Genomic DNA, 27702 nt, shown 5'->3' with positions numbered 1-27702 from the left:
AGGGGGGGACAGGGAGGAGAGCGGGAGGGGGACAGGGAGGAGAGCGGGAAGTGGGGACAGGGAGGGGGGGGGGGGGGACAGGGAGGCGAGCGGGAGGGGGGACAGGGAGGAGAGCGGGAGGGGGGACAGGGAGGGAGCGGGAGAGGGGGGGGGACAGGGGGGGAGGAGAGCGGGAGGGGGGACAGGGAGGAGAGCGGGAGGGGGGGGGGGGGGGGGACAGGGAGGAGAGGCGGGAGGGGGGACAGGGAGGAGAGCGGGAGGGGGGGGGAGCGGGAAGGGGGGACAGGGAGGAGAGCGGGAGGGGGGGGACAGGGAGGGGAGCGGAAGGGGGGACAGGGAGGAGAGCGGGGAGGGGGGACAGGGAGGAGAGCGGGAGGGGGGGGACAGGGAGGAGAGCGGGAGGGGGGACAGGGAGGGGAGGGGGGACAGGGAGGGAGCGGGAGGGGGGACAGGGAGGAGAGCGGGAGGGGGGACAGGGAGGGAGCGGGAGGGGGACAGGGAGGAGAGCGGGAGGGGGGACAGGGAGGAGAGCGGGAAGGGGGGACAGGGAGGAGAGCGGGAAGGGGGACAGGGAGGAGAGCGGGAGGGGGGGACAGGGAGGAGAGCGGGAAGGGGGGGGGACAGGGAGGAGAGCGGGAAGGGGGGACAGGGAGAGAGCGGGAAGGGGGACAGGGAGGAGCGGGAGGGGGACAGGGGGAGAGCGGGAAGGGGGGACAGGGAGGAGAGCGGGAGGGGGGACAGGGAGGAGGGGGACAGGGAGGGAGAGCGGGAGGGGGGACAGGGAGGAGAGCGGGAAGGGGGGACAGGGGGGAGCAGGGAGGAGAGCGGGAAGGGGGGGGACAGGGAGGAGAGCGGGGGGAAGGGGGGACAGGGAGGGAGCAGGGGGGAGGGAGGAGAGCGGGAAGGGGGGACAGGGAGGAGAGCGGGAAGGGGGGACAGGGAGGAGAGCGGGAAGGGGGGGACAGGGAGGAGAGCGGGAAGGGGGGACAGGGAGGAGAGCGGGAAGGGGGGACAGGGAGGGAGGGGGGACAGGGGAGCGGGAAGGGGGGACAGGGAGGAGAGCGGGAAGGGGGGGACAGGGAGGAGAGCGGGAGGGGGGGACAGGGAGGAGAGCGGGGAGGGAGGTGAGGGGGGGGGACAGGGAGGGAGCGGGAGGGGGGGCAGGGGGAGCGGGGGGGGGACAGGGAGGAGAGCGGGAAGGGGGGACAGGGAGGAGAGCGGGAAGGGGGGACAGGGAGGAGAGCGGGAAGGGGGACAGGGAGGGGAGCGGGAGGGGGGAGGGGGGGGACAGGGAGGGAGCGGGAAGGGGGGACAGGGAGGAGAGCGGGAAGGGGGGGGACAGGGAGGAGAGCGGGAGGGGGGGGACAGGGAGGAGAGCGGGAGGGGGGGACAGGGAGGAGAGAGGGAGGGGAAGAGACCAGTAAAATATACATACATGATCTATTAGGAAACCTTTTTCACACTACTGAGCCGAACCAAACAGAACCGAGCTAATTAGCCTAATCTGCACTGGGTTTGTCTGTTCACGAATTCACCATGTTTGCTGGGACAGACAATGTGAAAATAAAATGTCTGATCCAGCACAGTAAGGTTTGGGTTTAGTCTGGGTCCTGGGAACTGTTCTGCTATCATTCCACTCCTTCCCACGCCTTGTCATGCAAAACAATATGTCAATGACAAGGAATGAAAGGAATGTTAGCAAAACAGGTTCTGGATTTCAGGCTAGTTGGGGTTGGCTATAGTGCAGTGGTATAGTTTATAGTATACCAGTAGTTTTCCCTCCAGCAGCATCCTGGTCTCCAGCTGAAGGACTTTACTGCTGTTCACAATCTCCACTGCTGTACTGCGACTCAGACACTGAAGAAATAAAACATACACAAACTATTGTATCGGGTACTTCAGCATTTCAATTACGATAGGTTAGGAGTTAATCGTAACCCATGACAGTGTAGATTTGTTGCCCCCTCAAAGTGTTTCCCCACAGTGGCTGCTGGTTAGTGTAGTTGTGTCTTCCCCAGAGTGGCTTCTGGGTGGTGTAGTTTTATGTCCCCGCAGGTCACTGCTGGGTAATGTCGTTTTTGTCCCCACAGGTGGCTGCTGGGTAGTGTAGTTCATTGCATTCAGAGAGGCTGCTGGGTAGTGTGGTTTAGTGGAGTGACGGCTGGGTAGTGTAGTTGTCTTACCTCAGGGCTGGATGGTTTGGAGGGGAATGCTTCAGTGAGGACCATGGCACTAGCATTGACAGCATGGGCTAACTCCTGTTCTACCAGTTTGTGGGTCTTAGCTGCCTCTCTTATCCTACAGGAAATAAACATAACATCGTATTATATATCAAAATAAAAACAAATATAACCAAAGAAAGACTTGAATTGTAAGAGCTCTATTTTCCTCAACATCTTTACATTTTAGAAACATGTATGTAAGAATTTGGGGAGCACTTGATTATAACTCCACATAATAAAGCATTTATAATGTATTTATAAATAGTTTATTCATCATTAAAAAAAAATGTTTAAATGTCAGCAACCTAGTTATTCACACATTTATACACAACTTTAAAAGTATTTAATAATGATCCATAAGATAATTCAGCAGATATTTAATGTAGGTCCTTAAAAACCATTTACTAATCATTAGTATTTTTGCTTGGCCTCATCTAAAGTGTGATCTATTTATACATTATAAATACTTGTAAATGTTGTGAGTGACCCTTGTAATTTATCACAAAAAATGGACATTCCAGCAGTACCTGATGCTCCTTAAGATTTAAACAATAAGCACACAATACAGGGGATGCTTAAGAAAATATATGAAACATTTTATTTGAAAGCAATTGTAATAGTGTGATGTGTAACTTCATGCTGAGTGAAATAATCTTTTTAGTCCAAAAATGTGAAGAAACGATTTTTGTCAGTGACTTTTCTACCAAAATCAAAGTGTGGATTGCAATCAGTCCATAGAGCAGTGTAATCTCAGTTAAACCAGAACAAAAATATTGCGTAATTTGGTCCGATGCATGATTAAGTTCTGAGTCCATAAGTGTTCCGCTTTGTCTCCACCTTCGCAAAAGGAAACTCTCAGCCAAACAACACCACACACTAATTTCACCACATGCGCAAAGCAGTTTAAGCCGTGCCTTTCCCAGTCCTGGCACAGTGGTTCCTCCTTTAAAAGTTGCGTAATACTGCAGCACACTTTGAGGGCTGCTACAGAATTCTATGTCACGTTATTTAATTGTCAGCCATTTTTACCATTAATGCTAGTTTGTGCTAGTTTGACGACCAGAGGGCATCTATGAGAAGCATTTGAGTCTTCAATATTGGAATTACTAGATAATTTGCTATGAAGCCCCTAAATAAGATATGGTGCAACCAATTACCTTCAGAAGTTACATAATGAGTCCACCTGTGTGCAATCTATGTGTCACAATCTCAGTATATATACACACATGTTCTGAAAGGCCCCAGAGTCTGCAACACCACTAAACAAGGGGCACCACCAAGCAAGCAGCCCCATGAAGACTAATGAGCTCTCCAAACAGATCAGTGACAAAGTTGTGGAGAAGTACAGATCAGGGTTGGGTTTTAAAAATATCAGAAACTTTGAACATCCCACAGAGCACCATTAAATCCATTATTCAAAAATTGAAAGAATATAGCACCACAACAAACCTGCCAAGAGAAGGCCACCCTCAAAAACACACAGACCAGGCAAGGAGGGCATTAATCAGAGAGGCAGCAAAGAGACCAAAGATAGCCCTGAAGGAGCTGCAAAGCTCTACAGCGGAGACTGGAGTGTCTGTCCATAGGACCACTTTAAGCCATACACTCCACAGAGCTGGGCTTTACAGAAGAGTGGCCAGACAAAAGCTATTGCTTAAAGAAGAAAATAAGCGAACACATTTGGTGTTTGCCAAAAGGCATTTGGGAGACTCAGCAAACATATTGAAGAAGGTACTCTGGTTAGATGAGACAAAATTTGAGCTTTCTGGCCATCAAGAAGAAAGCCATGTCTGGCACAAACCCAACACCTCTCATCACCCTGAGAACATTATCCCCACAGTGAAGCATGGTGGTGGCAGCATCATGGTGTGGGATGTTTTTCATCGGCAGGGTCTGGGAAACTGGAAGGAATTATGGATGCCACTAAATACAGGGAAATTCTTGATGGAAACCGGTTTCAGTCTTTCAGAGATTTGAGACTGGGACGGTGGTTCACCTTCCAGCAGGACAATGACCCTAAGCATACTGCTAAAGCAACACTTGAGTGGTTTAAGGGGAAACATTTAAATGTCTTGGAATGGCCTAGTCAAAGCCCAGACCTCAATCCAATTGAGAATCTGTAGTATGACTTGTTGTACACCAGCGGAACCTACCCAACCTTAAGTAGCTGGAGCAGTTTTGTCTTGAAGAATGGGTAAAAATCCCAGTGGCTAGATGTGCCAAGCTTATAGAGACATAACCCAAAAGACTTGCAGCTGTAATTGCTGCAAAGGTGGCTCTACTAAGCATTGACTTTGAAGGGGTGAATAGTTATGCAGAATCAAGTTCTGTTTTTTTGTGTGTTATTTCTTGTTTGTTCCACCATAAAAAAATATTTAGCATCTTCAAAGTGGTATGCATGTTGTGTAAATCAAATGATACAACCCCCCCCCCCAAAAAAATCTATTTTAATTCCAGGTTGTAAAGCAATAAAATAGGAAAAATGCCAAGGGGCTGAATACTTTTGCAAGCCACTGTAAATGGGGGACTGAGTGGTTCTGGACTGGTTCCGACTGACATTTTGGTGTACAAATTGCTCTGTGAATGTTGTTGGGTCCTGTGCCTTACAGTGCCAGAAAGCCCCATCTGTCTGCTCTCCACTACCACTCTCTCAGCGAAGCAGACTTGAAGTGTCAGGTTTCAGACCCTAGTGGCAATGTCAAATTTTCTGGCCTATCCAGACAAAGAATAGATTTGCTCTTCCTCTGAGCGAACGGACCCCAGTCTTGGAGACGGCATATGAGCATGTGAAAGGGGACAATCTAGCGAATCCAACAGTTGTAGGGTTTCATCTCACTGTGATATTCTCAGCCGGATTTAGAGCTCTCAATATGAAAAAATACAAAATCATTTCATAGAATTTAAACAAGACCACTTTCACTTGGTCACAGATGGACGAAATCAAGCTAAAGTTGGAACGAGTCTGCACACCGCTCAGACGGCTGCTCAGTGGACATTTATGATAAACTTCTCTGTTATCACTTATATGAAATGGTGCCAATATTGTACTGTCACTAAGTACTGTGTGGTTGAAAATATTTTACAGTCATAACAAAGGTGAACTCTTATAGTAAGTTGTTCATAATTTGATTGTTACTATATACACGAGTGAACAAACTGGACTTGCTCTGTTCGAGAATTTCCTATCGACGGGACCTGAAGTGAGACTGAGTCTCTCGCCCATCCAATCTATCTTCTTGGAGTCGTGGCATATCAACGACATGGATAATATACATCTTGCTGGTTTTTGCATGCATCGTCAAGACTGGACAGCAGCCTCGGGTAAGATGAAGGGAGGAGGGGGGTTTCGCTTTGTTAAAAACAGCTGGTGTGCGATCTATAATGTTTAGGAAGTTTCAAATTTTTGCTTGCCAGAGTTAGAATAACTCATGATAACCTACACACCATACGATTTACCAAGAGAGTTTTAATCTATATTTTCCATTGCTGTCTATTTACTGCCACAAAAAGATGCTAGTATAAGACTGCACTCAGCGAGATGTATAGGGCCATAATCAAACAGGAAAATGCACATCCCGAGACATTGTTTCCCATGGCCGGTGATTTTAATGCAGGGAAACTGAAATCTGTTTTGCCTCATTTTTACCAGCCCGACACCTGTGCAACTTTAGGCTACAAAACTCGAGATAACCTTTACTCCACACACAGAAATGCATACAAGGCTCTCGCTCGCCCTCTCTTTGGAAAATCTGACCATAACTTAAGCCAACACCTCCTTTGGCCGCCTTTCCTTTCAGTTCTCTGCTGCCAATGACTGGAACGAATTGCAAAAAATCGCTGAAGTTGGAGAATTATTTCAACTTTAAGCATCAGCTATCTGAGAAGCTTACAGATCACTGCAGCTGTACACAGCCCATCTGTTAATAGCCCATCCAATCTACCGACCTCATCCCCATTTTGTTTTTATTTACTTTTTTGCACACCAGTATTTCTACTTGCACATCATCATCTGCACATCTATCACTCGTGTTAATTTGCTAAATTATAATTACTTCACTACTATGGCCTATTTATTTCCTTACCTCCTCACGCCATTTGCACACACTGTATATTGTCACGCCTTGGTCTTAGTATTTTGTGTTTTCGTTAATTAGTTGGTCAGGCCAGGGTGTGACATGGGTTTCTGTTGTTGTATTTTGTAGTGGGGTTTTTAGTTATTGGGATTGCGGCTGAAAAATGCATAGGTTTGGCTGCCTGAGGCGGTTCTCAATCAGAGTCAGGTGATTCTCGTTGTCTCTGATTGGGAACCGTATTTAGCTAGCCTGGGTTTCACTTTGTATTTCGTGGGTGATTGTTCCTGTCTCTGTGTAGTTTCACCAGATAAACGTTCCGTTTTGTTGTTTTGTATTTTGTTTTCAGTATTTTCATGTATTCGTCATTTGTTTCATTAAACAACATGAGTAACCAACAGTCATTTCAAAGGTCCGACTCTCTTGCAACAAACGAAGAACGTTGTTACATACAGTGTTACTAAAGTATTCGGCCCCCTTGAACTTTGCGACCTTTTGCCACATTTCAGGCTTCAAACATAAAGATATAAAACTGTATTTTTTGTGAAGAATCAACAATAAGTGGGACACAATCATGAAGTACGACATTTACTGGATATTTCAAACATTTTTAACAAATCAAAAACTGAAAAATTTGGCGTAAAATTATTCAGCCCCCTTAAGTTAATACTTTGTAGCGCCACCTTTTGCTGCGATTTCAGCTGTAAGTCGCTTGGGGTATGTCTCTATCAGTTTTGCACATCGAGAGACTGAAATGATTTCCCATTCCTCCTTGCAAAACAGCTCGAGCTCAATGAGGTTGGATGGAGAGCATTTGTGAACAGCAGTTTTCAGTTCTTTCCACAGATTCTCGATTGGATTCAGGTCTGGACTTTGACTTGGCCATTCTAACACCTGGATATGTTAATTTTTGAACCATTCCATTGTAGATTTTGCTTTATGTTTTGGATCATTGTCTTGTTGGAAGACAAATCTCCGTCCCAGTCTCAGGTCTTTTGCAGACTCCATCAGGTTGTCTTCCATAATGGTCCTGTATTTGGCTCCATCCATCTTCCCATCAATTTTAACCATCTTCCCTGTCCCTGCTGAAGAAAAGCATGCCCAAACCATGATGCTGCCATCACCATGTTTGACAGTGGGTATGTTGTGACCAGGGTGAACTGTGTTGCCAACAAACATAACGTTTTGCATTGTTGCCAAAAAGTTCAATTTTGGTTTCATCTGACCAGAGCACCTTCTTCCACATGTTTGGTGTGTCTCCCAGGTGGCTTGTGGCAAACTTTAAACAACACTTTTTATGGATATCTTTAAGAAATGGCTTTCTTCTTGCCACTCTTCCATAAAGGCCAGATTTGTGCAATATATGACTGATTGTTGTCCTATTGACAGAGTCTCCCACCTCAGCTGTAGATCTCTGCAGTTCATCCTGTGATCATGGGCCTCTTGGCTGCATCTCTGATCAGTCCTCCATTTTGTATGAGCTGAAAGTTTAGAGGACGGCCAGGTCTTGTTAGATTTGCAGTGGTCTGATACTCCTTCCATTTCAATATCATCGCTTTAACAGTGCTCCTTGGGATGTTTAAAGCTTGGGAAATTTATTTCTTATCCTCACGCTTTAAACTTTTCACAACAGTATCTCGGACCTGCCTGGTGTGTTCCTTGTTCTTCATGATGTCTTGCGCTTTTAACGGACCTTGAGACTATCAGTGCAGGTGCATTTATACGGAGACTTGATTACACACAGGTGGATTGTATTTATCATCATTAGTCATTTAGGTCAACATTGGATCATTCAGAGATCCTCACTGAACTTCTGGAGAGAGTTTGCTGCACTGAAAGTAAAGGGGCTGAATAATTTTGCACGGCCAATTTTTCAGTTTTTGATTTGTTAAAAAAGTTTGAAATATCCAATAAATGTCGTTCCACTTCATGATTGTGTCCCACTTGTTGTTGATTCTTCACAAAAAAATACAGTTTTATATCTTTATGTTTGAAGCCGGAAATGTGGCAAAAGGTCGCAAAGTTCAAGGGGGCCGAATACTTTCGCAAGGCACTGTATATGGACTTTTTATATTGTGTTATTGACTGTACGTTTGTTTATTCCATGTGTAACTCTGTGTTGTTGTTTATGTTCGTACTGCTTTGCTTTATCTTTGCCAGGTCGCAGTTGTAAATGAGAACTTGTTCTCAACTGGCCTACCTGGTTAAATAAAGGTGAAATAAAAATTAAATAAAAAATCATCATGATTCCTGCTTACAAGCTAAAACTCAGGAAGTACCAGTGACAAGCTCAATACAGGACTGTTTCGCTACCACAGACTGGATTATGTTCCGGGATTTATCCGATAACATAACAGTTTACCACATTAGTCACTGGCGTCATTAACAAGTGCATCGACATCGTTGTCCCCACAGCGACCGTACGTAATCCTGCTACGACATCTGATGGTAAATCAAACAGGTAAAGCATCAATACAGGACTAAGATCGAATCCTACTACGCTGGCTCTGACGCATGTTGGATGTGGCAGGGCTTGCAAACTATTACAGAGGGAAACTCAGCCGTGAGCTGCCAGTGACGATAGCCTACCAGACAAGCAGATCACCAATAGTTCCTGAACGACAAGGTAACCTGTCTAAATGACTATCGCCCCATAGCACTCACATCTGTAACCATGAAATGCTTTGAAAGGCTGGTCATGGCTCACATCAACACCATCATCCCTGACACCCTGGACCCACTCTAATTCGCATACCGCCCCAAAAGATCCACAGATGACGCAATCTCTATTGCACTACATACTGCTCTCTCCCACCTGGACAAGAGCAACACCTATGTGAGAATGCTGTTCATTGACTACAGCTAAGCGTTCAACACCATAGTGCCCTCCAAGCTCAGGACCCCGGGACTGGATCCTGGGCTTCCTGACGGGCCGCCCCCAGGTGGTGAGGGTAGGCAACAACACATCTGCCACTGACCCTCAACACGGGGGCCCCTAATTGGTGTGTGTTAAGTCCCCTCCTGTACTCCCTGTTCACCCACAATGGCATGGCCACGCATGACTCCAACACCATCATTAAGGTTGCTGATGACACGACGGTTGTAGTAGGCATAGTCAACGACAACGATAAGACAGCCTATAGGGAGTAGGTCAGTGACCTGGCAGCGTGGTGCCATGAAAACAACCTCTCCCTCAATGTCAGCAAGGCAAAGGAGCTGATTGTGGACTACAGGAAACGGAGGGCCGAGCAGGCCCCCATCCACATCGCACATATGCTGATGCTACTGTTTATTATCTATCCTGTTGTCTAGTCACTTTACCCCTACCTATATGTATATATCTACCTTAATTACCCTGCACATTGATTCGGTACTGGTACAAACAGTGTAGTTATTCCACCCGCCAGGAAATCAAACAAGCGAAATGTCAGTATATAGACAAAGTGGAGTCGCAATTCAACGGCTCAGACACGAGGCGTACGCGGCAGGGTCTACAGACAATCACTGACTACAAAAAGAAAAGCAGCCACATCACGGACACCGATGTCTTGCTCACAGACAAACTACACACCTTCTTTGCCTGCTTTGAGGATAATACAGTGCTACTGACGGAGCCCGCTACCAAGGACTGTGGGCTCTCCTTCTCTGTGGCCGACGTGAGTAAGACATTTAAACGTCTTAACCCTTGCAAGGCTCCCGGCCCAGACGGCATTCCTAGCCGCGTTCTCAGAGCATATATAGACCAGCTGGCTGGTGTGTTTACAGACATATTAAATCTCTCCCTTTCCCAATCTGCTGTCCCCACATGTTTCAAGATGGCCACCATTGTTCCTGTACCTAAGAAGGCAAAGGTAAGTGAACTAAATGGCTATTGCCCCATAGCACTCACTTCTGTCATCATGAAGTGCATTGAGAGGCTAGTCAAGGATCATATCACCTCCACCCTACCTGTCACCTTAGACCCACTTCAGTTTGCTTACCGCCCCAATAGGCCCACAGACGATGCAATTGCCATAACACTGCACACTGCCCTATCCCATCTGGACAAGAGGAATACCTATGTATGAATTCTGTTCATTGACGATAGCTTAGCATTCAACACCATAGTACCCTCCAAGCTCATTATTAAGCTAGAGGCCCTGGGTCTCAACCCCGCCCTGTGCAATTGGGTCCTGGACTTCCTCCCAGGTGGTGAAGGTAGGAAACAACATCTCCACTTCACTGATCCTCAAAACCCCACAAGGGTGCATGCCACGCCCCCTCCTGTACTCCCTGTTCACCTATGACTGCGTGGCCATGCACGCCTCCAACTCAATCATCAAGTTTGCAGACGACACAACAGTAGTAGGCTTGATTACCATCAACGACCAGCCAGTCTACAGGGAGGAGGTGAGGGTACTCGGAGGGTGGTGTCATAAAAACAACCTCTCACTCAACCCCAAAGAGATTATCGTGGACTTCAGGAAACAGCAGAGAGAGCACCCCCCTATCCACATCGATGGGACAGCAGTGGAGAAGGTGGAAAGTTTTAAGTTCCTCGGCGTACACATCACAGACAAACTGAAATGGTCCACCCACACAGAGAGTGTGGTGAAGAAGGCGCAACAGCGCCTCTTCAACCTCAGGAGGCTGAAGAAATGTGGCTTGTCACCTAAAACCCTCACAAACTTTTACAGATGCACAATTGAGAGCATCCTGTCTGGCTGCATCACAGCCTGGTATGGGAACTGCACCGCCCACAACCGCAAGGCTCTCCAGAGGGTGGTGCAGTCTGCACAATGCATCACCGGGGGCAAACTACCTGCCCTCCAGGACACCAACAGCAACCGATGTCACAGAAAGGACAAAAAGATAATCAAGGACAAAACCACCCGAGCCACTACCTGTTCACCCCGCTACCATCCAGAAGGCAAGGTCAGTTTAATGTGCATCAAAGCTGAGACCGAGAGCTTCTATCTCAAGGCCATCAAATTGTTAAACAGCTATCACTAACATAGAGAGGCTGCTGCCTACACACAGGCTTGAAATCATTTGCCACTTTTATAAATTAATCACTAGACACTTTAATAATGGCACTTTAATAATTTGTACATATCTTGCATTACTAATCTCATATGTATATACTGTATTTTATACCATCTATTGGATCTTGTCTATATCGCTCGGTCATTGCTCATTCATATATTTATATGTATGTATTCTTATTCCATTCCTTTACTTATATTTGTGTGTATTAGGTAGTTGTTGTGGAATTGTTAGATTACATGTTAGATACTGCTGCTCAGTCGGAACTAAAAGCACAAGCATTTCGCTACACTCGCAATAACATCTGCTAACCACGTGTATGTGACCAATTTTTTGGATTTGAGTTATTGTTTCTTATTGTGCATTTATTCCTTGTGTTATTATTTTGAGTTACTGTTTCTTATGTGTAATTATTCCTTGTTATTATTTTTCAATTTTTCTCTCTGCATTGTTAGGAAGTAAACATTTCATTGTTTGTCTACATCTGTAAAATGTCTAACTTGCAAATAAATACATGTGACATTTCTACCTCAATGACATATCAGTAGTAATGAAGGAATAAAAATCCTCTAGAGCAGAACTGGCCTGTCCGGCCAGTTGTCGTGTGTGGGCTATATGTCCCTGTTTTATGATTAGTTTACGTTCGCAAGGTTGACAGCATTAGCAAAACATTCACATTGAAACGCTTCCTCAAGTCCACAACAGTTTTTGTGAATAAAATGTTCCTTCCCTTTAACATCCTTGCGTGCTTATTCTTTTACCATTGATATGTTCTCGGCTATTTTGAGACCTTAGATAGACTCAGCAAAATGACGTTGCTACAAGCAGCACTGCAGATATTGCCGTGTGTGAGATACAAGACTTTGCTCCTCACACACAATATCTGCGTATGTGCATGGGTTAGATTCACTCTGTTAGAGCGTGGTAGGTACAGGACCAAAACAGTGGGGAAGTTTAGCCTCGCACTTCAACGATCTTAGTTATTGCGGAAATGTACCCAATCTGCTGTTTACTCCGCCTATGTCATATCGCTGAGTCTACCTTTAAAATGATGCTCCAGAACTTTTGTATAATTTCAGCTAAATGATGAATAAACTATTTACTAATCCATTATACACGTTTTTATTTTTTTATTTTTTACATGGAGTTATTATAAAGTGCTACCAGAATTTGTTCTTAATTTACATGCCTGTTTAGGTAAAAGTACAGTAAATTCAAATGTATATTTCATATTTTCTCAATGAATTTTTCATAAAATATTTCATTGAATACCTAGTGATGAGTGTGTCTGCCACCATCCCTAGTTGCTGTACTTGAGCACATTCCTCCTCTGTGAGGTATTCCATAGACTGCTGAGAGTTGAGGCGGGGCCTGGAGGAACGGTAGGTGTCAATCTTCCTCTTATCCTCCCATGATGTTAGAGTCCTCTCAAAGTTCTGGAACATAACAATAGAATGTAGGAATAGAATGAACAGAATGGACATGATGGATGCGTAGAGGTTTATTAGATACATCTGTTGCCCTAATGCAGTGTTCCTCAATCCTGCTGTGCAGGCTTTTATTCCAGCCCAGCACTCACAGACTTAATTCGACAAACCAAACAATTATTTGATCAATTGAATTAGGTGTGTCAGAGATGGCCTGGAACAAATGTTTGCCTATCCATACACACTCACACCCTCCAAAACACAAACGTACCCTGTCTCTGGTGAGCATCTGAGCTCTGTTCTTGTGTGTGATCTTGACTATCCCTGGAGGTTGGATCCATGCTTCTCCATCCACCTGTACTGGTACACCCTCCTCCCCGAGGATAGTTATCTTCACCTGACGACACTGGAGAGAGGGAGGAGAGTGAGGGGAAAGGAGGAGGGGAGATGGGGAGAGAGTGTTATGTGTTATGCGGTGGTGTGTGTGATGTTACCTGTGTTATGCGGTGGGGTGTGTGATGTTACCTGTGCATTGCGGTGGGGTGTGTGATGTTACCTGTGCTATGTGGTGGGGTGTGTGATGTTACATGTGCTATGCGGTGGTGTGTGTGATGTTACCTGTGCTATGCGGTGGGGTGTGTGATGTTACCTGTGCTATGCGGTGGGGTGTGTGATGTTACCTGTGCTATGCGGTGGTGTGTGTGATGTTACCTGTGCTATGCGGTGGTGTGTGTGATGTTACCTGTGCTATGCGGTGGGGTGTGTGATGTTACCTGTGCTATGCGGTGGTGTGTGTGATGTTACCTGTGCTATGCGGTGGTGTTGGATGTTGATGACTCTGGATACAGCCATCTGCATACTGCCAAACACAGCCACCACCTCTAACTTCTTATCATCAAACGACGGAGCGCCAAAATTCTGAACACACAGAACCCAAAAAACGATTACTTGCAAAAATAAAAAACACACTAAATGCATATAAGAGTGTGCCATTTGTTGAAATGAATCCTGAAAAACAGTATATTAGCTAAAAGCTAGCTGCAAAGTGTAAACATTTTTCAGTGAATAAGAAAAGAGTGTGTTAACTCACGTTGTCCTCTTTGGTTCCCCCCCAGAAGTTGATTCCCCCCGCATAGCTCGGGATGTTGAGAACAGCTAGACCCTGAAGACTAGGCAGACACATAGGTACACCATCACACTGGAGAGAGAGAGAGAGAGAGAGAGAGAGAGAGAGAGAGAGAGAGAGAGAGAGAGAGAGAGAGTAGGATACTTTAGAACACAAACATCATCTTATTGTCAATCCCTCTCTAATATGTACTGATAATATTACAGATAACGACACCACAACATCAGAAAAAGACGTTGGAGTGCCATTTAGTAGAAGTCACACGAGACTAAAACATATTCCCTTATTCCTTCGAAGTGTGTATTTGTTTGTCTTTGTATTATTTGGCAGACAACTGTGTGTGACCTTACTTCCAACAGTACTCGTTGTTCCAGATTCTTGTATGTCTTATGTACCAGTTCCTTGGTGCCCATCACTCCATACCACAACTTGTTCTTAGTACGACTACTGCAGAGAGAAAGAAGGATGTAATTGATTACTTTCATCAAGTACCCTGATATGCTAAAACATTTAACCATTGAAGAAACATTCTAATTTCAACTTCCATTTACCTTTCATTGCCATGGTGCAAATTGTACACGATATTGCAATACACAGTGTATGTATCAATAAAGTTTGTATTTGAATAAGAGGATATTTACTGTGTACCTGCATTTCTTGGGATGTTCATCTCTCTTGTTGTTGAACTCCAGGGAGATCTTAGCATCCAGACCGATCCCAAAGTAGTTGTTCATTACACACTTCTCTGAGCACTGACTGTAGAGGTACACACAGCATAAGGAACATGAATACTCTCCAATATCAATTCTTGAGTTGTATTGTGCACTAATAAGTAGCCTATATTTCCTCTTGTTTTTCTGTAACTACTGTAAAACCACTCACTGTAATATTGTAATCAACAAAGACGTATTGATTGTGAACAGTGCTAAATTCAATCAAACTTGCATTGAGGTATTTTATGTAATTTCTAGATATATATCTTTTTTTAAACACACACCACTTACTCTTCGTTGAAAGACGGAGGGCTGAGACTCTCTGGTTTCTCCAGGACAATGGTGGAGGAGGAGGAAGAGGGGCTTAAACTGACGTGACCTGAGAGAGGCATAATGGGTAAATGGACCGGGAAGTGTGATTTGACTTATTATCTTATCTTATTTCAATTGAAACATTTACAAGGCCCTCCCTCTCAGTACTGTGGTCCAAACATGTAAGGGCTATACTATTAATACTATTATTGTTGACTGCAATTAGAAGTCAGAGTGCATCTAGAGTAGGATTCAAACCTGGGCAAATGTAGGATTCAAAGTGTGTGTGTGTGTGTTCATGTGTGTGAGCGTGTGTCTGTAGTAACTCACGTGGCTCTGCCTCTTTCAGTTCCTCACTGTTCTCTCTCTTGATGGAGGAGGAGGAAGACATGCGCTGGAGATGAGTGTGTTTATTCTGTTCATCCACCACTGGAGAGAGAGAGAAGGAGTGAGAAAGAGGGAGAGAGTGGGGGAGAGAAAGATAGAGAGAGCAGTATATGTGAGATTTCATGTGGGCGTCTGCAGTACATTAGCGCTTCTGTATGTGTGTGTGTGTCACAGTGTACAGTTGAAGTCGGAAGTTTACATACACCTAAGCCAAATACATTAAACTCTGTTTTCACAATTGCTGACATTTAAGCCTATTAAATATTCCCTGTTTCAGGTCAGTTAGGAATACCACTTTATTTTAAGAATGTGAAATGTCAGAATAATAGTTGAGAGAATGATTTATTTCAGCTTTTATTTCTTTCAACACATTCCCAATGGGTTAGACGTTTACATACACTCAATTCGTATTTGGTAGCATTGCCTTTAAATTGTTTAACTTAGGTAAAACGTTTTGGGTAGCCTTCCACAAGCTTCCCACAATAAGTTGGATGAATTTTATCCCATTCCCCCTGACAGACCTGGTGTAACTGAGTCAGGTTTGTAGGCCTCCTTGTTCGCACACGCTTTTTCAGTTCTGCCCACAAATTTTCTATGGGATTGAGGTCAGGGCTTTGTGATGGCCACTCCAATACCTTGACTTTGGTGTCCTTAAGCCATTTTGCCACAACTTTGGAAGTATGCTTGGGGTCATTGTCCATTTGGAGACCCATTTGCGACCAAGCTTTAACTTCCTGACTGATGTCTTGAGATGTTGCTTCAATATATCCACATAATTTTCCTCCCTCATGATGCCATCTATTTTGTGAAGTGCACCAGTCCCTCCTGCAGCAAAGCACCCCCACAACATGATGCTGCCACCAAACGTGCTTCACTGTTGGGACGGTGTTCTTCGGCTTGCAAGCCTCCCCCTTTTTCCTACAAACATAATAATAGTCATTATGGACAAACAGTTCTATTTTTGTTTCATCAGACCAGAGGACATTTCTACAAAAAGTACGATCTTTGTCCCCATGTGCAGTTGCAAACCGTAGTCTGGCTTTTTTTATGGAGGTTTTGGAGCAGTGGCTTCTTCCTTGGTGAGCGAACTTTTAGGTTATGTCCATATATATAGGACTCGTTTTACTGTGGATGTAGATACTTTGTACCTGTTTCCTCCAGCATCTTCACAAGGTCCTTTGCTGTTGTTCTGGGATTGATTTGCACTTTTCGAACCAAAGTACGTTAATCTCAAGGAGACAGAACGCATCTCCTTCCTGAGCGGTGGTCACATGGTGTTTATACTTGCGTACTATTGTTTGTACAGATGAACGTGGTACCTTCAGGCGTTTGGAAATTGCTCCCAAGGATGAACCAGACTTGTGGAGGTCTACAATTTTTTTTTCTGAGGTCTTAGCTGATTTCTTTTGATTTTCCCATGATATCAAGCAAAGAGCCACTGAGTTTGAAGGTAGGCCTTGAAATACATCCACCAGGTACACTCAAATGATGTCAATTAGCCTATCAGAAGCTTCTAAAGCCATGGCATACATTTGTGGAATTTCCCAAGCTGTTTAAAGGCACAGTCAACTTAGTGTTTGTAAACGTCTGACCCACTGGAATTGTGATACAATGAATTATAAGTGAAATAATCTGTCTGTAAACAATTGTTGGAAAAATTACTTGTGTCATGCACACAGTAGATGTTAACAAGAAATTTGTGGAGTGGTTGAAAAACAAGTTTTAATGACTCCAACCTAAGTGTATGTAAACGTCCGACTTCAACTTGTATATATCTATTCATTATACACCACATGATAAAAAGTATGTGGACACCTTCTCGTTTCACATTTCATTACAAAATCATGGGCATTAAATATGGAGCTGGTACTCCTTTTGCTGCTATAATGAGCCTCCACTCTTCTGGGAAGGCTTTCCACTAGATGTTGGACTATTGCTGCGGAGACTTATTTCCATTCAGCCACATGAGCATTAGTGAGATCAGGCACTAATGTTGGGCGATTAGGCCTGGCTCACAGTTGGCGTTCCAATTCATCCCAAAGGTGTTCGATGTGGATGAGGTCAGGGCTCTGTGCTGGCCAGTCAAGTTCTTCCAAACTATTTCTGTGTGGACCTCTCTTTGTGCATGGGGGCATTGTCATGCTGAAACAGGAAAGGGCCTTCCCCAAACTGTTGCCACAAAGTTGGAAGCACAGAATTGTCTAGAATGTCATTGTATGCTGTAGCGTTAAAATGTCCCTTCACTGGAACTAAGGGACCTAGCCCGAACCATGAAAAACAACCCCAGACCATTTATTCCTCCTCCACCAAACTTTACAGTTGGCACTATGCATTCGGGCAGGTAGAGTTCTCCTGGCATCCACCAACCTCAGATTCGTTCGTCCGGACTGCCAGATGGTGAAGCATGATTCATTACTACAGAAAATGCGTTTCCACCGCTCCAGAGTCCAATGGTGGTGAACTTTATACCACTGCAGCCGATGCTTGGCATTGCGCATGGTGATCTTAGGATTGTGTGCAGCTGCTCGGCCATGGAAACCCTTTTCATGAAGCTCCCGACAAACAGTTCTTGTGCTGAGGTTCCAGAGGCAGTTTGGAACTCAGTAGTGATGTTGCAACCGAAGACAGACTATTTTTACTCGCTACGTGCTTCAGCACTCAGTGGTCCCGTTCTGTGAGCTTGTGTGTCCTACCACTTTGCAGCTGAGTCGCTGTTACTCCTAGACGTTTCCACTTCACAGTAACAGCACATACAGTCGACCGGGCAGCTCCAGCAGGGCATATATTTGACAAACTGACCTGTTGGAAAGGTGGCAACCTATGACATTGACATGTTTAAGTCACTGAGGTCTTCAGTAAGGCCATTCTACTGCCAATGTTTGTCTATGGAGATTGCATGGCGGTGTGCTTTATTTTATACACCTGTCAGCAACAGGTGTGGCTGAAATAGCCGAATCTACTAATTTGAAGGGGTGTCCACATAGTTTTGTATATATAATGTATGTATGTTTGGATATATGTGTTTATGTGTGTGTGTTGTACCTTTCTCAGCCTGTTCTATTATCTGTCTCAGTGCTTTCTTCAGACTGTTCGCTCTCAGCATCAGCTGTTCTCTGGACCTATGGCAGGTTTGGAGACAATTCAAATTCAAGTAAGTCAATTCAGAAAGTAAAATTAAATTCCAATTCAGTAATTGAAAAAAGGCAATCAATCCAACTGAAAAAGATAAGCTATTTATTTAATACGTTTTTTTATTTTTTATTTTTTATATTAATTTCAAATCATTTCCTCCATTGAGTGAGGTAAACGTGAATTGACCTCAACCCTAACCTGTATGGGGGCCGGGGTTCCCCTCCGGTAGTGTCTGTACCCCTCTCCTGGTCCCCATCCTGGGGTGGCACACTGCCGGCTGGGACCACCTGGGCATCAGCCTCCTCACTCAGAGCCTTCACCAGACTGTCCAGTTTCTCATTCAACAGGGCACACTGAGGGAGAGATAAACACTAACCCAAACCCTTCACCAGACTGTCCAGTTTCTCATTCAACAGGGCACACTGAGGGAGAGATAAACACTCACCCAAACCCTTCACCAGACTGTCCAGTTTCTCATTCAACAGGGCACACTGAGGGAGAGATAAACACTCACCCAAACCCTTCACCAGACTGTCCAGTTTCTCATAGAGTTCAATTTGGATGAACTCTACACTCTGTACTATACTCTATACTCGATGTATATAAAAATACAACACAATAGATACTTTATGTAAATATTGTAGAACCAGGATCGTTTAAAAATATGGACATTTAAAAATATTCAGGGTTAAACATACTGCATATTACACTTTGCTTCCAGACAGTTCGAGAGGAGAGAATGCATCTGTCTACGTCCCAAATGAAGCCCTTTTCTCTATGCAGTGCACTACTTTTGACCAGGACTCATACAGGTCTGGTCAAAAGTAGCGTACTATAAAGTGAATAGGGTGCCATTTGGAATGAAACCTCAAACTTTTACATTTTCTAGATGCTCCTCTACCACTACCCACCTCTCTGCCCACTTGTTATCCGCATTATACAACCTGTTACGTAAGACACACATATTTATGCACACAGAAACACACATGCATGCACACACACACACCTTCTTGGCCATAGCGTCTGCCTCCTCCTTGTTCTCTGTAGCTCTCTCGTATGCTCTCCCCACCTCCGCTACAAAATCATTTACCGTTCCACACAAAAACCTGCAGGAGAGAGGGATGGAGACAGGAAAGGAGAGCGGGTGAGTGGGATGGAGAGAGAGAGAGAGAGAGAGAGAGAGAGAAAGAGAAAGAGAGAGATGGATGGAGAGGGATGGAGAAAGAGAGAAAGAAAGAGGGGGGTGAGTGGGATAGAGGAAGGGGGCGAGAGATACGAGTGTGAAATATATTTCTCCATTCCTGTATTATGTATGTAAAGTCAATAAACCATAGTGTACTTCACATTTCAGGTGAGAGAGATACGTACACAGTATAAGCATAGAGCAGGCATGCCATTCCCTATTGCACGGACGATGTCCCCTAGGTAGTACGCTCTACAGTGCTAAGGAGGCCCCCTCAGTATTGTCTCTAGTCTAATGCTCTTCAAATGTCCCCCAAGTAGTGTACTAAGTAAGGTTTAATCTTGTGTAAGGACTCAGCTGGCAGAGGGACTGAGCAGTGCCCTTGGCAGAGGAGAAAATCAATACAGAGAGACACACAGACACACCCTCCCTATCTCCTCTCTCTATTAGCCTTCCCCATTCCCTCCCTCTTCAGAGACACTCCCTCTCTCTGATTTACTCCCTCCTCCTTCACTCCAGACATCCCCATGACATTCAGACATGATCCCGCCCTTCCTTCTCTCTCAATTTCTCCCTCTCTCCCTCCCGCTCATCCTTCCTCCTTACCTACCCATATCCCTCCTCCACCCCCCCATCACATCTGGAGGACTGGGCTATCCCAGCATGCATCACACGTACTTGGCAGAGGATATGACGTCCGTATGCTTGTCAGAATCCAGGATCTTGGTGAGGTGGGAGGCCACAGAGTCTGCATACTGAGTGATGTGAACCTGAGGGGAGAGGTCTGACAGTTTCATTAAAAAGTCTGTGCTTTGTGAAAAACTGTGGTGTCATTTTGGCTCAGAGATTAACAACCAGTTAAATGTAAAAGCCTGTGTATTTTGAGAAATTGTGTAGCTACTTCAGCTCAAACGTGAGTCCTATGCAAACTGAGTGATATGGACCTGAGAGGAGAGGAAAAAACAGTTTCATGATACATCCTGTGCATTTAGAGAAACTGTGGCTTAATTTTGGCTCAGAGAGTAGTAGTGTTAGTAGTAGTATTTATTGGAATCCCCAATTAGACTCTCCAAGGCATTGGCTATTCTTCCTGGGGTTCAAACAGGAAACAAAACACAACAAATAAAATACATAAGAACATAATATACAGTGCCTTCGGAAAGTATTCAGACCCCTTGACTTTTTCCACATTGCTAGGTTACAGCCTTATTCTTAAATGGATTAAATAGTTTTTTTCCCCTCATCAATCTACACAGATTACCCCATAATGACAAAGCAAAACAATATCACATTTACAAAAGTATTCAAAGAGTTTAGTCCCTTTACTCAGTACTTTATTGAAGCATCTTTGGCAGCGATTACAGTCTCGAGTCTTCTTGGATATGATGCTACAAGCTTGGAATTATATTTGGGCAGTTTTTCCCATTCTTCTCTGTAGATCCTCTTAAGCTCTGTCAGGTTGGAAAGGGAGAATCACTGCGCAGGTATTTTCAGGTCTCTCCAGGGATGTTCGATCGGGTTCAAGTCCGGGCTCTGGCCGGGCCACTCAAGGACACTCAGAGACTTGTCCCGAAGCCACTCCTGCATTGTCTTGGCTGTGTGCTTAGGGTCATTGTCCTGTTGTAAGGTGAACCTTCGCCCCAGTCTGAGGTCCTGAACACTCTGGAGCAGATTTTCATCAAGGATCTCTCTGTACTTTGCTCCATTCATCATTGCCTCGATCCTGACTAGTTTCCCAGTCCCCACAGCATGATGCTGCCACCACCATGCTCTAACGTAGGGATGGTACTAGGCTTCCTCCAGATGTGACACTTGGCATTCAAGTGTTCAGTCTTGGTTTCATCAGACCAGATAATCTTGTTTCTATTGTTCTTAGATTCTTTAGGTGCCTTTTTGGCAAACTCCAAGTGGGCTGTCATGTGCCTTTTACTGAAGAGTGGCTTACGTCTGGCCACTCCATAAAGGCCTGATTGGTGGATTGCTGCAGAGATGGTTCTCCCATCTCAACAGAAGAGCTCTAGAGCTCTGGCAGAGTGACCATCGGGTTCTTGGTCACCTCCCTGACCAAGGCCCTTCTCCCGCGATTGATCAGTTTGGCCGGGCGGTCAGCTCTATGAAAAGTCTTGGTGGTTCCATTTAAGAATTATGGAGGCCACTGTGTTCTTGGGGACCTTGAATGCTGCAGAAATGTTTTGGTACCCTTCCCCAGATCTGTGCCTCCACACAATCCTGTCTCTGAGCTCTACGGACAATTCCTTCGACCGCATGGCTTGGTTTTTGCTCTGACCTGCACTGTCAACTGTGGGACCATATATAGACATGTGCCTTCCCAAATCATGTCCAATCAATTGAATTTACCATAGGTGGACACCAATCAAGTTGTAGAAATACCTCAAGGATGATCAATGAAAACAGGATGATGCACCTGAGCTCAATTCTGATTCTCATAGCAAAGAGTCTGAACACTTAGGTAAATAAGGTATTTCTGTTTTTTGTTTTTAATAAATTAGCAAAAATGTCTAAAAACCTGTTTTCGCTTTGTCATTATGGGGTATTGTGTGAAGATTGCTGAGGAAATTGTTTTCTTTAACCCATTTTATAATAAGGCTGTAACGTAACAAAATGTGGAAAAAGTCAAGAGGTCTGAATAATCTCCGAAGGCACTGTACATAATAATACATAATGCTGCCTTTGCCTCATGCTTCAGAAACACGAGATGGCTCCTGCCTTGTGGCTCACACAAGCCATTCCGGCTCACACAAGCCAAGGATTCGTGCAAGGCCACCCACCTACATAATACAGTGCAAATTACAATACAAAATATATCAAAATGGATGTGTCTCTTCACAGACCCCGTTATGCCGTAAGGTGTTCTTTTATCAGTTTTTGAAATATGGTTTTATTACTAGCTTGAATAACCTGGGGTGGCAGAGAGTTCCATGTAGTCATGGCTCTATTTAATACTGTGCGTTTCCCAGCCTCTCTTCTGGACCTGGGGAATGTGAAATGACCTGATTGCATAACTTGTGTGGTACTAAGGAGTGTCCGGACTGTGTGCCAACTGCTTGAACACAGTTCGGTACCTTCAACACATCAACACCTCGTACAAAGACCAATAGTGATGCAGTCAATCTCTCCTCAACTTTAAACCAGGAGAGATTGACATGTATGTTACTGACATTTGCCTCTGTGTACATCTAAGTGCAATACGTGCTGCTCTGTTCTGGACCAACTTTAATTTACCTATGTCCCTCTTTGCAGCACATGACCACACAACTGGGCAGTAGTCCAGGTCGGACAAAACTAGGGCCAATAGGACCTGTCTGGTCGACTGAGATGTCAAGAAAGCAGAGCAACACCTTCCCATTTTAGCAACCATTGAATCTATATGTTTTGATCATGACAGCTTGCAATCAAGCAGTTTAGTCTCCTCAACTTGCTCAATCGCCACATTATTCAATAATAGATCTTGTTGAGGTATAAGGTTGAGCGAGTGATTTGTCCCAAAAACTATGCGTTTAGTTTTTGGGATATTTAGCTGCCCTGGTCCAAGACACTCAACCGAATTTGCATTAGAGAGGCTGCCATTAAAGATGCACTATGCAGAAATGTTTTCTGTTAAATAACTTTGTATTTGGTCAAACACAATCTTTTTCAAAAGTTGGCTAAGCACTGGTTGGCTGTTTGAACCTTTAAAGGGTGCCCTGCTATTCTTGGGCAGTGGAATGACCTTTCTTCCCACCAGGCCTGAGGGCAAACACTGTCTTCTAGACTTAAATTGAAAATTTGGAAAACAGAACTCGCAATGTATTCTGCTACCAACCTCAGCAATTTAGCATCCAGGTTGTCGATACCAGGTTGCTGGTCCTTATTTATAGATACCAACAATTTCTTACACACCCACTTTGCGGAACTCAGAACTGCAATGCTTGTCTTTCATTATTTTGTCCGTTATGCATGAATATGAAGGCTCAGTGTTTGTTGCTTGCATGACATGCCGAAATTTGCTAATCTTTATCTTAAATTTGATAGTCAACAAAAAAGTTATTAACGTGTTTGCCAATATCAAAGGGTTTTGTTAAGAACAAGCCACCTGCCTCAATTAAGGATGAAAAAAAAGATGAAAAAAAAGGATGGAGCCGAGTTAGTATTTTTGCCTAGAATTTCATTTAAGGTACTCAAGAGCTTTTCACTATCATTCTTTATATAATTTATCTTTGCTCCCTAGTATAGTTTCTTCTTCTTTATGCTTAGTTTAGTTATGTGATTTCTTAATTTACTGTATGTTTGCCACGTATGATCACATATTGGGGCGGCAGGGTAGCCTAGTGGTTAGAGCGTTGGACTAGCAACCAAAAGGTTGCAAGTTCAAACCCCCGAGCTGACAAGGTACAAATCTGTCGTTCTGAACAGGCAGTTAACCCACTGTTCCTAGGCCATCATTGAAAATAAGAATTTGTTCTTAACTGACTTGCCTGGTAAAATTAAATATACACAATCTTAGGTCCAGTCTTTGGAACTGTTTTCTAGATATGGTTGTTATATTATGACCACTACATCCAATGGGTATTGCTTTAGAGCAGATTTCTTCACCATTAGTAAAGATATGATCAATACACGTGGATGATTTAGTTCCTGTTCTGTTTGTACTGTATATACCCTGGTAGGTTGACTGATAACCTGAACCAGATTATAGGCAGTTTGAAGCTTCTTTTTGAGTGGACAGCTTGATGGTCACCCAGAAAATATACCTCTCTGATGATATCACATACATTATTGGGCATTTCACACAAATAGTCCAAATACTGACTTATTAACAACCAGTTTCATGATAAAGCCTGTGTATTTAGAAGCACTCTGGTGTCATTTTGGCTTATTGAAACAACCAGTTTCCTGGAAAAGCTTGTATATTGCGAGAAACTGTGGTGTCATTTTGGCTCAAAGAAAAACAGACGGTTTCATGATAAAGCTTGTGTATTTAGAAAAAAAAACGTGGTGTCATTTTGGCTCAAACCTGAGCCCTACGTACCTGCAAGGGGGAGTCGGGACTAAAATCGTCTTCCTTCACCATGGGATAGTGTTTGGTAGGCAGCTCGTATGTCATCACACTCCACCTGAGAACAAAAACACAAACAGACACTGATGTCAAATGCCAGGAAATCGCAGTGTATCAACCCATGAAATCGGGACAAATGACACTGACAGTTATTCTGACTCACTCAACATATTGACCTCATCATATATTTGATTATTTGGTAGACTAAACAGCTTACCTTAATCCTTCTCTAGTATGATAACCACAGAGAAAGTTTCTCATCCAGTCTTAGAAGATATGGCTTGGAAAGTCCAGATTTATATTCTGTATGTTATCACTTACAGTGATACAGTGATACTCAGACACTCAACATCCTGTCCCAGTATCATAGCAAATACCTTTCAGACAGTAAATACCGTTCAGATAATAAATACCTTTCAGATAGTCGAAGACCTTTCAGATAATAAATACCTTTCAGACAGTCAATACCTTTCAGATAATAACTACCTTTCAGATAGTCAATACCTTTCAGATAATAAATACCTTTCAGATAATAACTACCTTTCAGATAGTCAATACCTTTCAGATAATAAATACCTTTCAGACAGTCAATACCTTTCAGACAGTCAATACCTTTCAGATAATAAATACCTTTCAGATAGTCAATACCTTTCAGATAATAAATACCTTTCAGATAATAACTACCTTTCAGATAGTCAATACCTTTCAGATAATAAATACCTTTCAGATAATAAATACCTTTCAGACAGTCAATACCTTTCAGATAGTCAATACCTTTCAGATAATAAATACCTTTCAGATAATAAATACCTTTCAGACAGTCAATACCTTTCAGATAATAACTACCTTTCAGATAGTCAATACCTTTCAGATAATAAATACCTTTCAGATAATAACTACCTTTCAGATAGTCAATACCTTTCAGATAATAAATACCTTTCAGATAATAAATACCTTTCAGACAGTCAATACCTTTCAGATAATAAATACCTTTCAGATAATAAATGCCTTTCAGATAATAACTACCTTTCAGATAGTCAATACCTTTCAGATAATAAATACCTTTCAGATAATAAATACCTTTCAGATAGTCAATACCTTTCAGATAATAAATGCCTTTCAGATAATAACTACCTTTCAGATAGTCAATACCTTTCAGATAATAAATACCTTTCAGATAATAAATACCTTTCAGACAGTCAATACCTTTCAGATAATAAATACCTTTCAGATAATAAATACCTTTCAGACAGTCAATACCTTTCAGATAATAACTACCTTTCAGATAGTCAATACCTTTCAGATAATAACTACCGGTACCTTTCAGATAGTCAATACCTTTCAGATAATAAATACCTTTCAGATAATAACTACCTTTCAGATAGTCAATACCTTTCAGATAATAAATACCTTTCAGATAATAACTACCTTTCAGATAATAACTACCTTTCAGATAGTAAATACCTTTCAGATAGTAAATTATTTTCAAATAATAAATACTGTACCTATCAGATAATAATTACCTTTCAGATAATAAATACCTTTCAGATAGCAAATACCTTTCAGATAGTAAATACCTTTCAGATAGTAAATACATTTTAGTTATAAATGGCTTTCATAAAAATACCTTTCATAACTACACTGTAATTGCCTATGTAACTTTTAGCGCCCCTTTATTCAATGTAGTCTCGAAATCTTGCTCTAGCACATAAAAAGTTACCCCCCCACATCTCTCTCTCGCTCCTACCTGTCAAGCATCTTGGTGGTGGCTCTCTCCAGCTTCTCCAGGATCTGTAGCAGTTGAGCATCATCATCACATAGTCCTCCCCATCCCAGCACCCTGGCTAGGTCATTACCTGTACCCAGAGGGAGGACCCCTAGCTGACACTGGAGGGGAGGTGGGGTGGTGAAACACACAGAACAGAGATCAATACAAATACACACAGACATATGAAGAGACTGTAACTGATCAGAATCTAGCGCTCTCCATCTTTCCACATTCTCTCTCTCTCTCTCTCTCTCTGTCTCTCTTCTAGATTTACTTGTTTGTGCAGGTTGAGTTTATCCAGTTCAGACAGGACCCAGCCAACACTACCGTCCCCGCCACACACCAAGATACGAAACGTAGCGAACTTCTGGAACACACGCAGACTGGAAAAGAGAGGGTGAGAAACAGAGGATGGTGGGAGATAGGAAAGGAGAGAGCTGGAATCAGTGGAGCACTTCTCATAGTCAATAGTCAAAGATTGTTACAAAGGATCAACATTAACAAGAAAGACTGGTAATACTTCACTTAAAAAAAAGAAAAGGAGAGCTGCACACTCTAGGAGCTCAGATTCAATAATTGTATAACCTAATAACCAACGTTTCGACAGACAAGCTATCTTCATCAGGGTATAATACTTTGGAATTTCTGTTGTTTATCTGTCAGGGACTATGTATTACATGCTATTGCCCCAGATTTAGCTAGATAGCTAACTTTCATCTGTAGTCCCTGATGCCGTTATAATGCATTAAGAGACGTCATGGGCATGTATAACCTCCTTTTAATGTCTTAATATCATCTCATAATGATCCTGAATAAATACCAGTATTATGAACCTTCAATAGAGATTATAAAGGCTCATATGTGCTTATACCAAGTTATAAAGCCTTATACCTGGCAGGCTTAAAGTAAAGCGTTATCTAACGGTTATCAATCAAATACATTATAACACGGCCACGATGTCGCACTCTTACCCCAGCTGTGGTCCTCCGTTCATCAAGTCAAAGACCTGTGCAGGGTTGAGCAGCTGTTTGAATTTCCTTAGAAACTTAACCCCTTGGTTGTCTCCGCTCTTAGAGTTACACAGCACCAGGAGAGGAGAGGTGCAGGAGGGAGAGGTGGCCTTCCAAAAGCCTGAAGGGAAAGATAAAAACACGGCTTTAGTTTGGGGTCGTAGGTGTGGGGTTGTCTTCACTCTTGGGGTGTGTAGTGGAAATTCAACACCAGGGACACCTGAAGTCAATATTAAATGAATCACTCTTTATTATCAGTTACCTGAAGAGG

At 43.5% G+C, this 27702-nt stretch overlaps 1 protein-coding gene across 5 annotated transcripts in view; it reads right to left on the bottom strand.

The window, feature by feature from the left end:
- si:dkey-172j4.3 (diacylglycerol kinase delta) overlaps positions 1–27702 on the bottom strand; it is a 114380-nt gene that overhangs the window by 11786 nt on the left and 74892 nt on the right. For 4 of the 5 annotated variants that reach the window (XM_064940113.1, XM_064940115.1, XM_064940114.1 and 1 more), the window contains 18 exons: positions 27393–27552; positions 26696–26804; positions 26401–26540; positions 24627–24711; positions 20276–20367; positions 19421–19520; positions 18613–18767; positions 18325–18401; positions 15226–15324; positions 14875–14962; positions 14519–14626; positions 14221–14317; positions 13835–13942; positions 13549–13662; positions 13016–13150; positions 12590–12753; positions 2184–2298; positions 1768–1857 (listed from right to left, as the gene is read on the bottom strand). In XM_064940113.1, the coding sequence (XP_064796185.1) occupies positions 1768–1857; positions 2184–2298; positions 12590–12753; positions 13016–13150; positions 13549–13662; positions 13835–13942; positions 14221–14317; positions 14519–14626; positions 14875–14962; positions 15226–15324; positions 18325–18401; positions 18613–18767; positions 19421–19520; positions 20276–20367; positions 24627–24711; positions 26401–26540; positions 26696–26804; positions 27393–27552 (2036 nt within the window). The remainder of the gene's footprint in view (positions 1–1767; positions 1858–2183; positions 2299–12589; positions 12754–13015; positions 13151–13548; positions 13663–13834; positions 13943–14220; positions 14318–14518; positions 14627–14874; positions 14963–15225; positions 15325–18324; positions 18402–18612; positions 18768–19420; positions 19521–20275; positions 20368–24626; positions 24712–26400; positions 26541–26695; positions 26805–27392; positions 27553–27702) is intronic. The other variant, XM_064940116.1, reaches the window with a different exon arrangement.

This window comes from Oncorhynchus masou, chromosome 27 (genome assembly GCF_036934945.1).
Source record: "Oncorhynchus masou masou isolate Uvic2021 chromosome 27, UVic_Omas_1.1, whole genome shotgun sequence".
Taxonomy (NCBI): Eukaryota; Metazoa; Chordata; class Actinopteri; order Salmoniformes; family Salmonidae; genus Oncorhynchus; species Oncorhynchus masou.
This window is presented reverse-complemented; position numbering and strand designations above follow the sequence as displayed.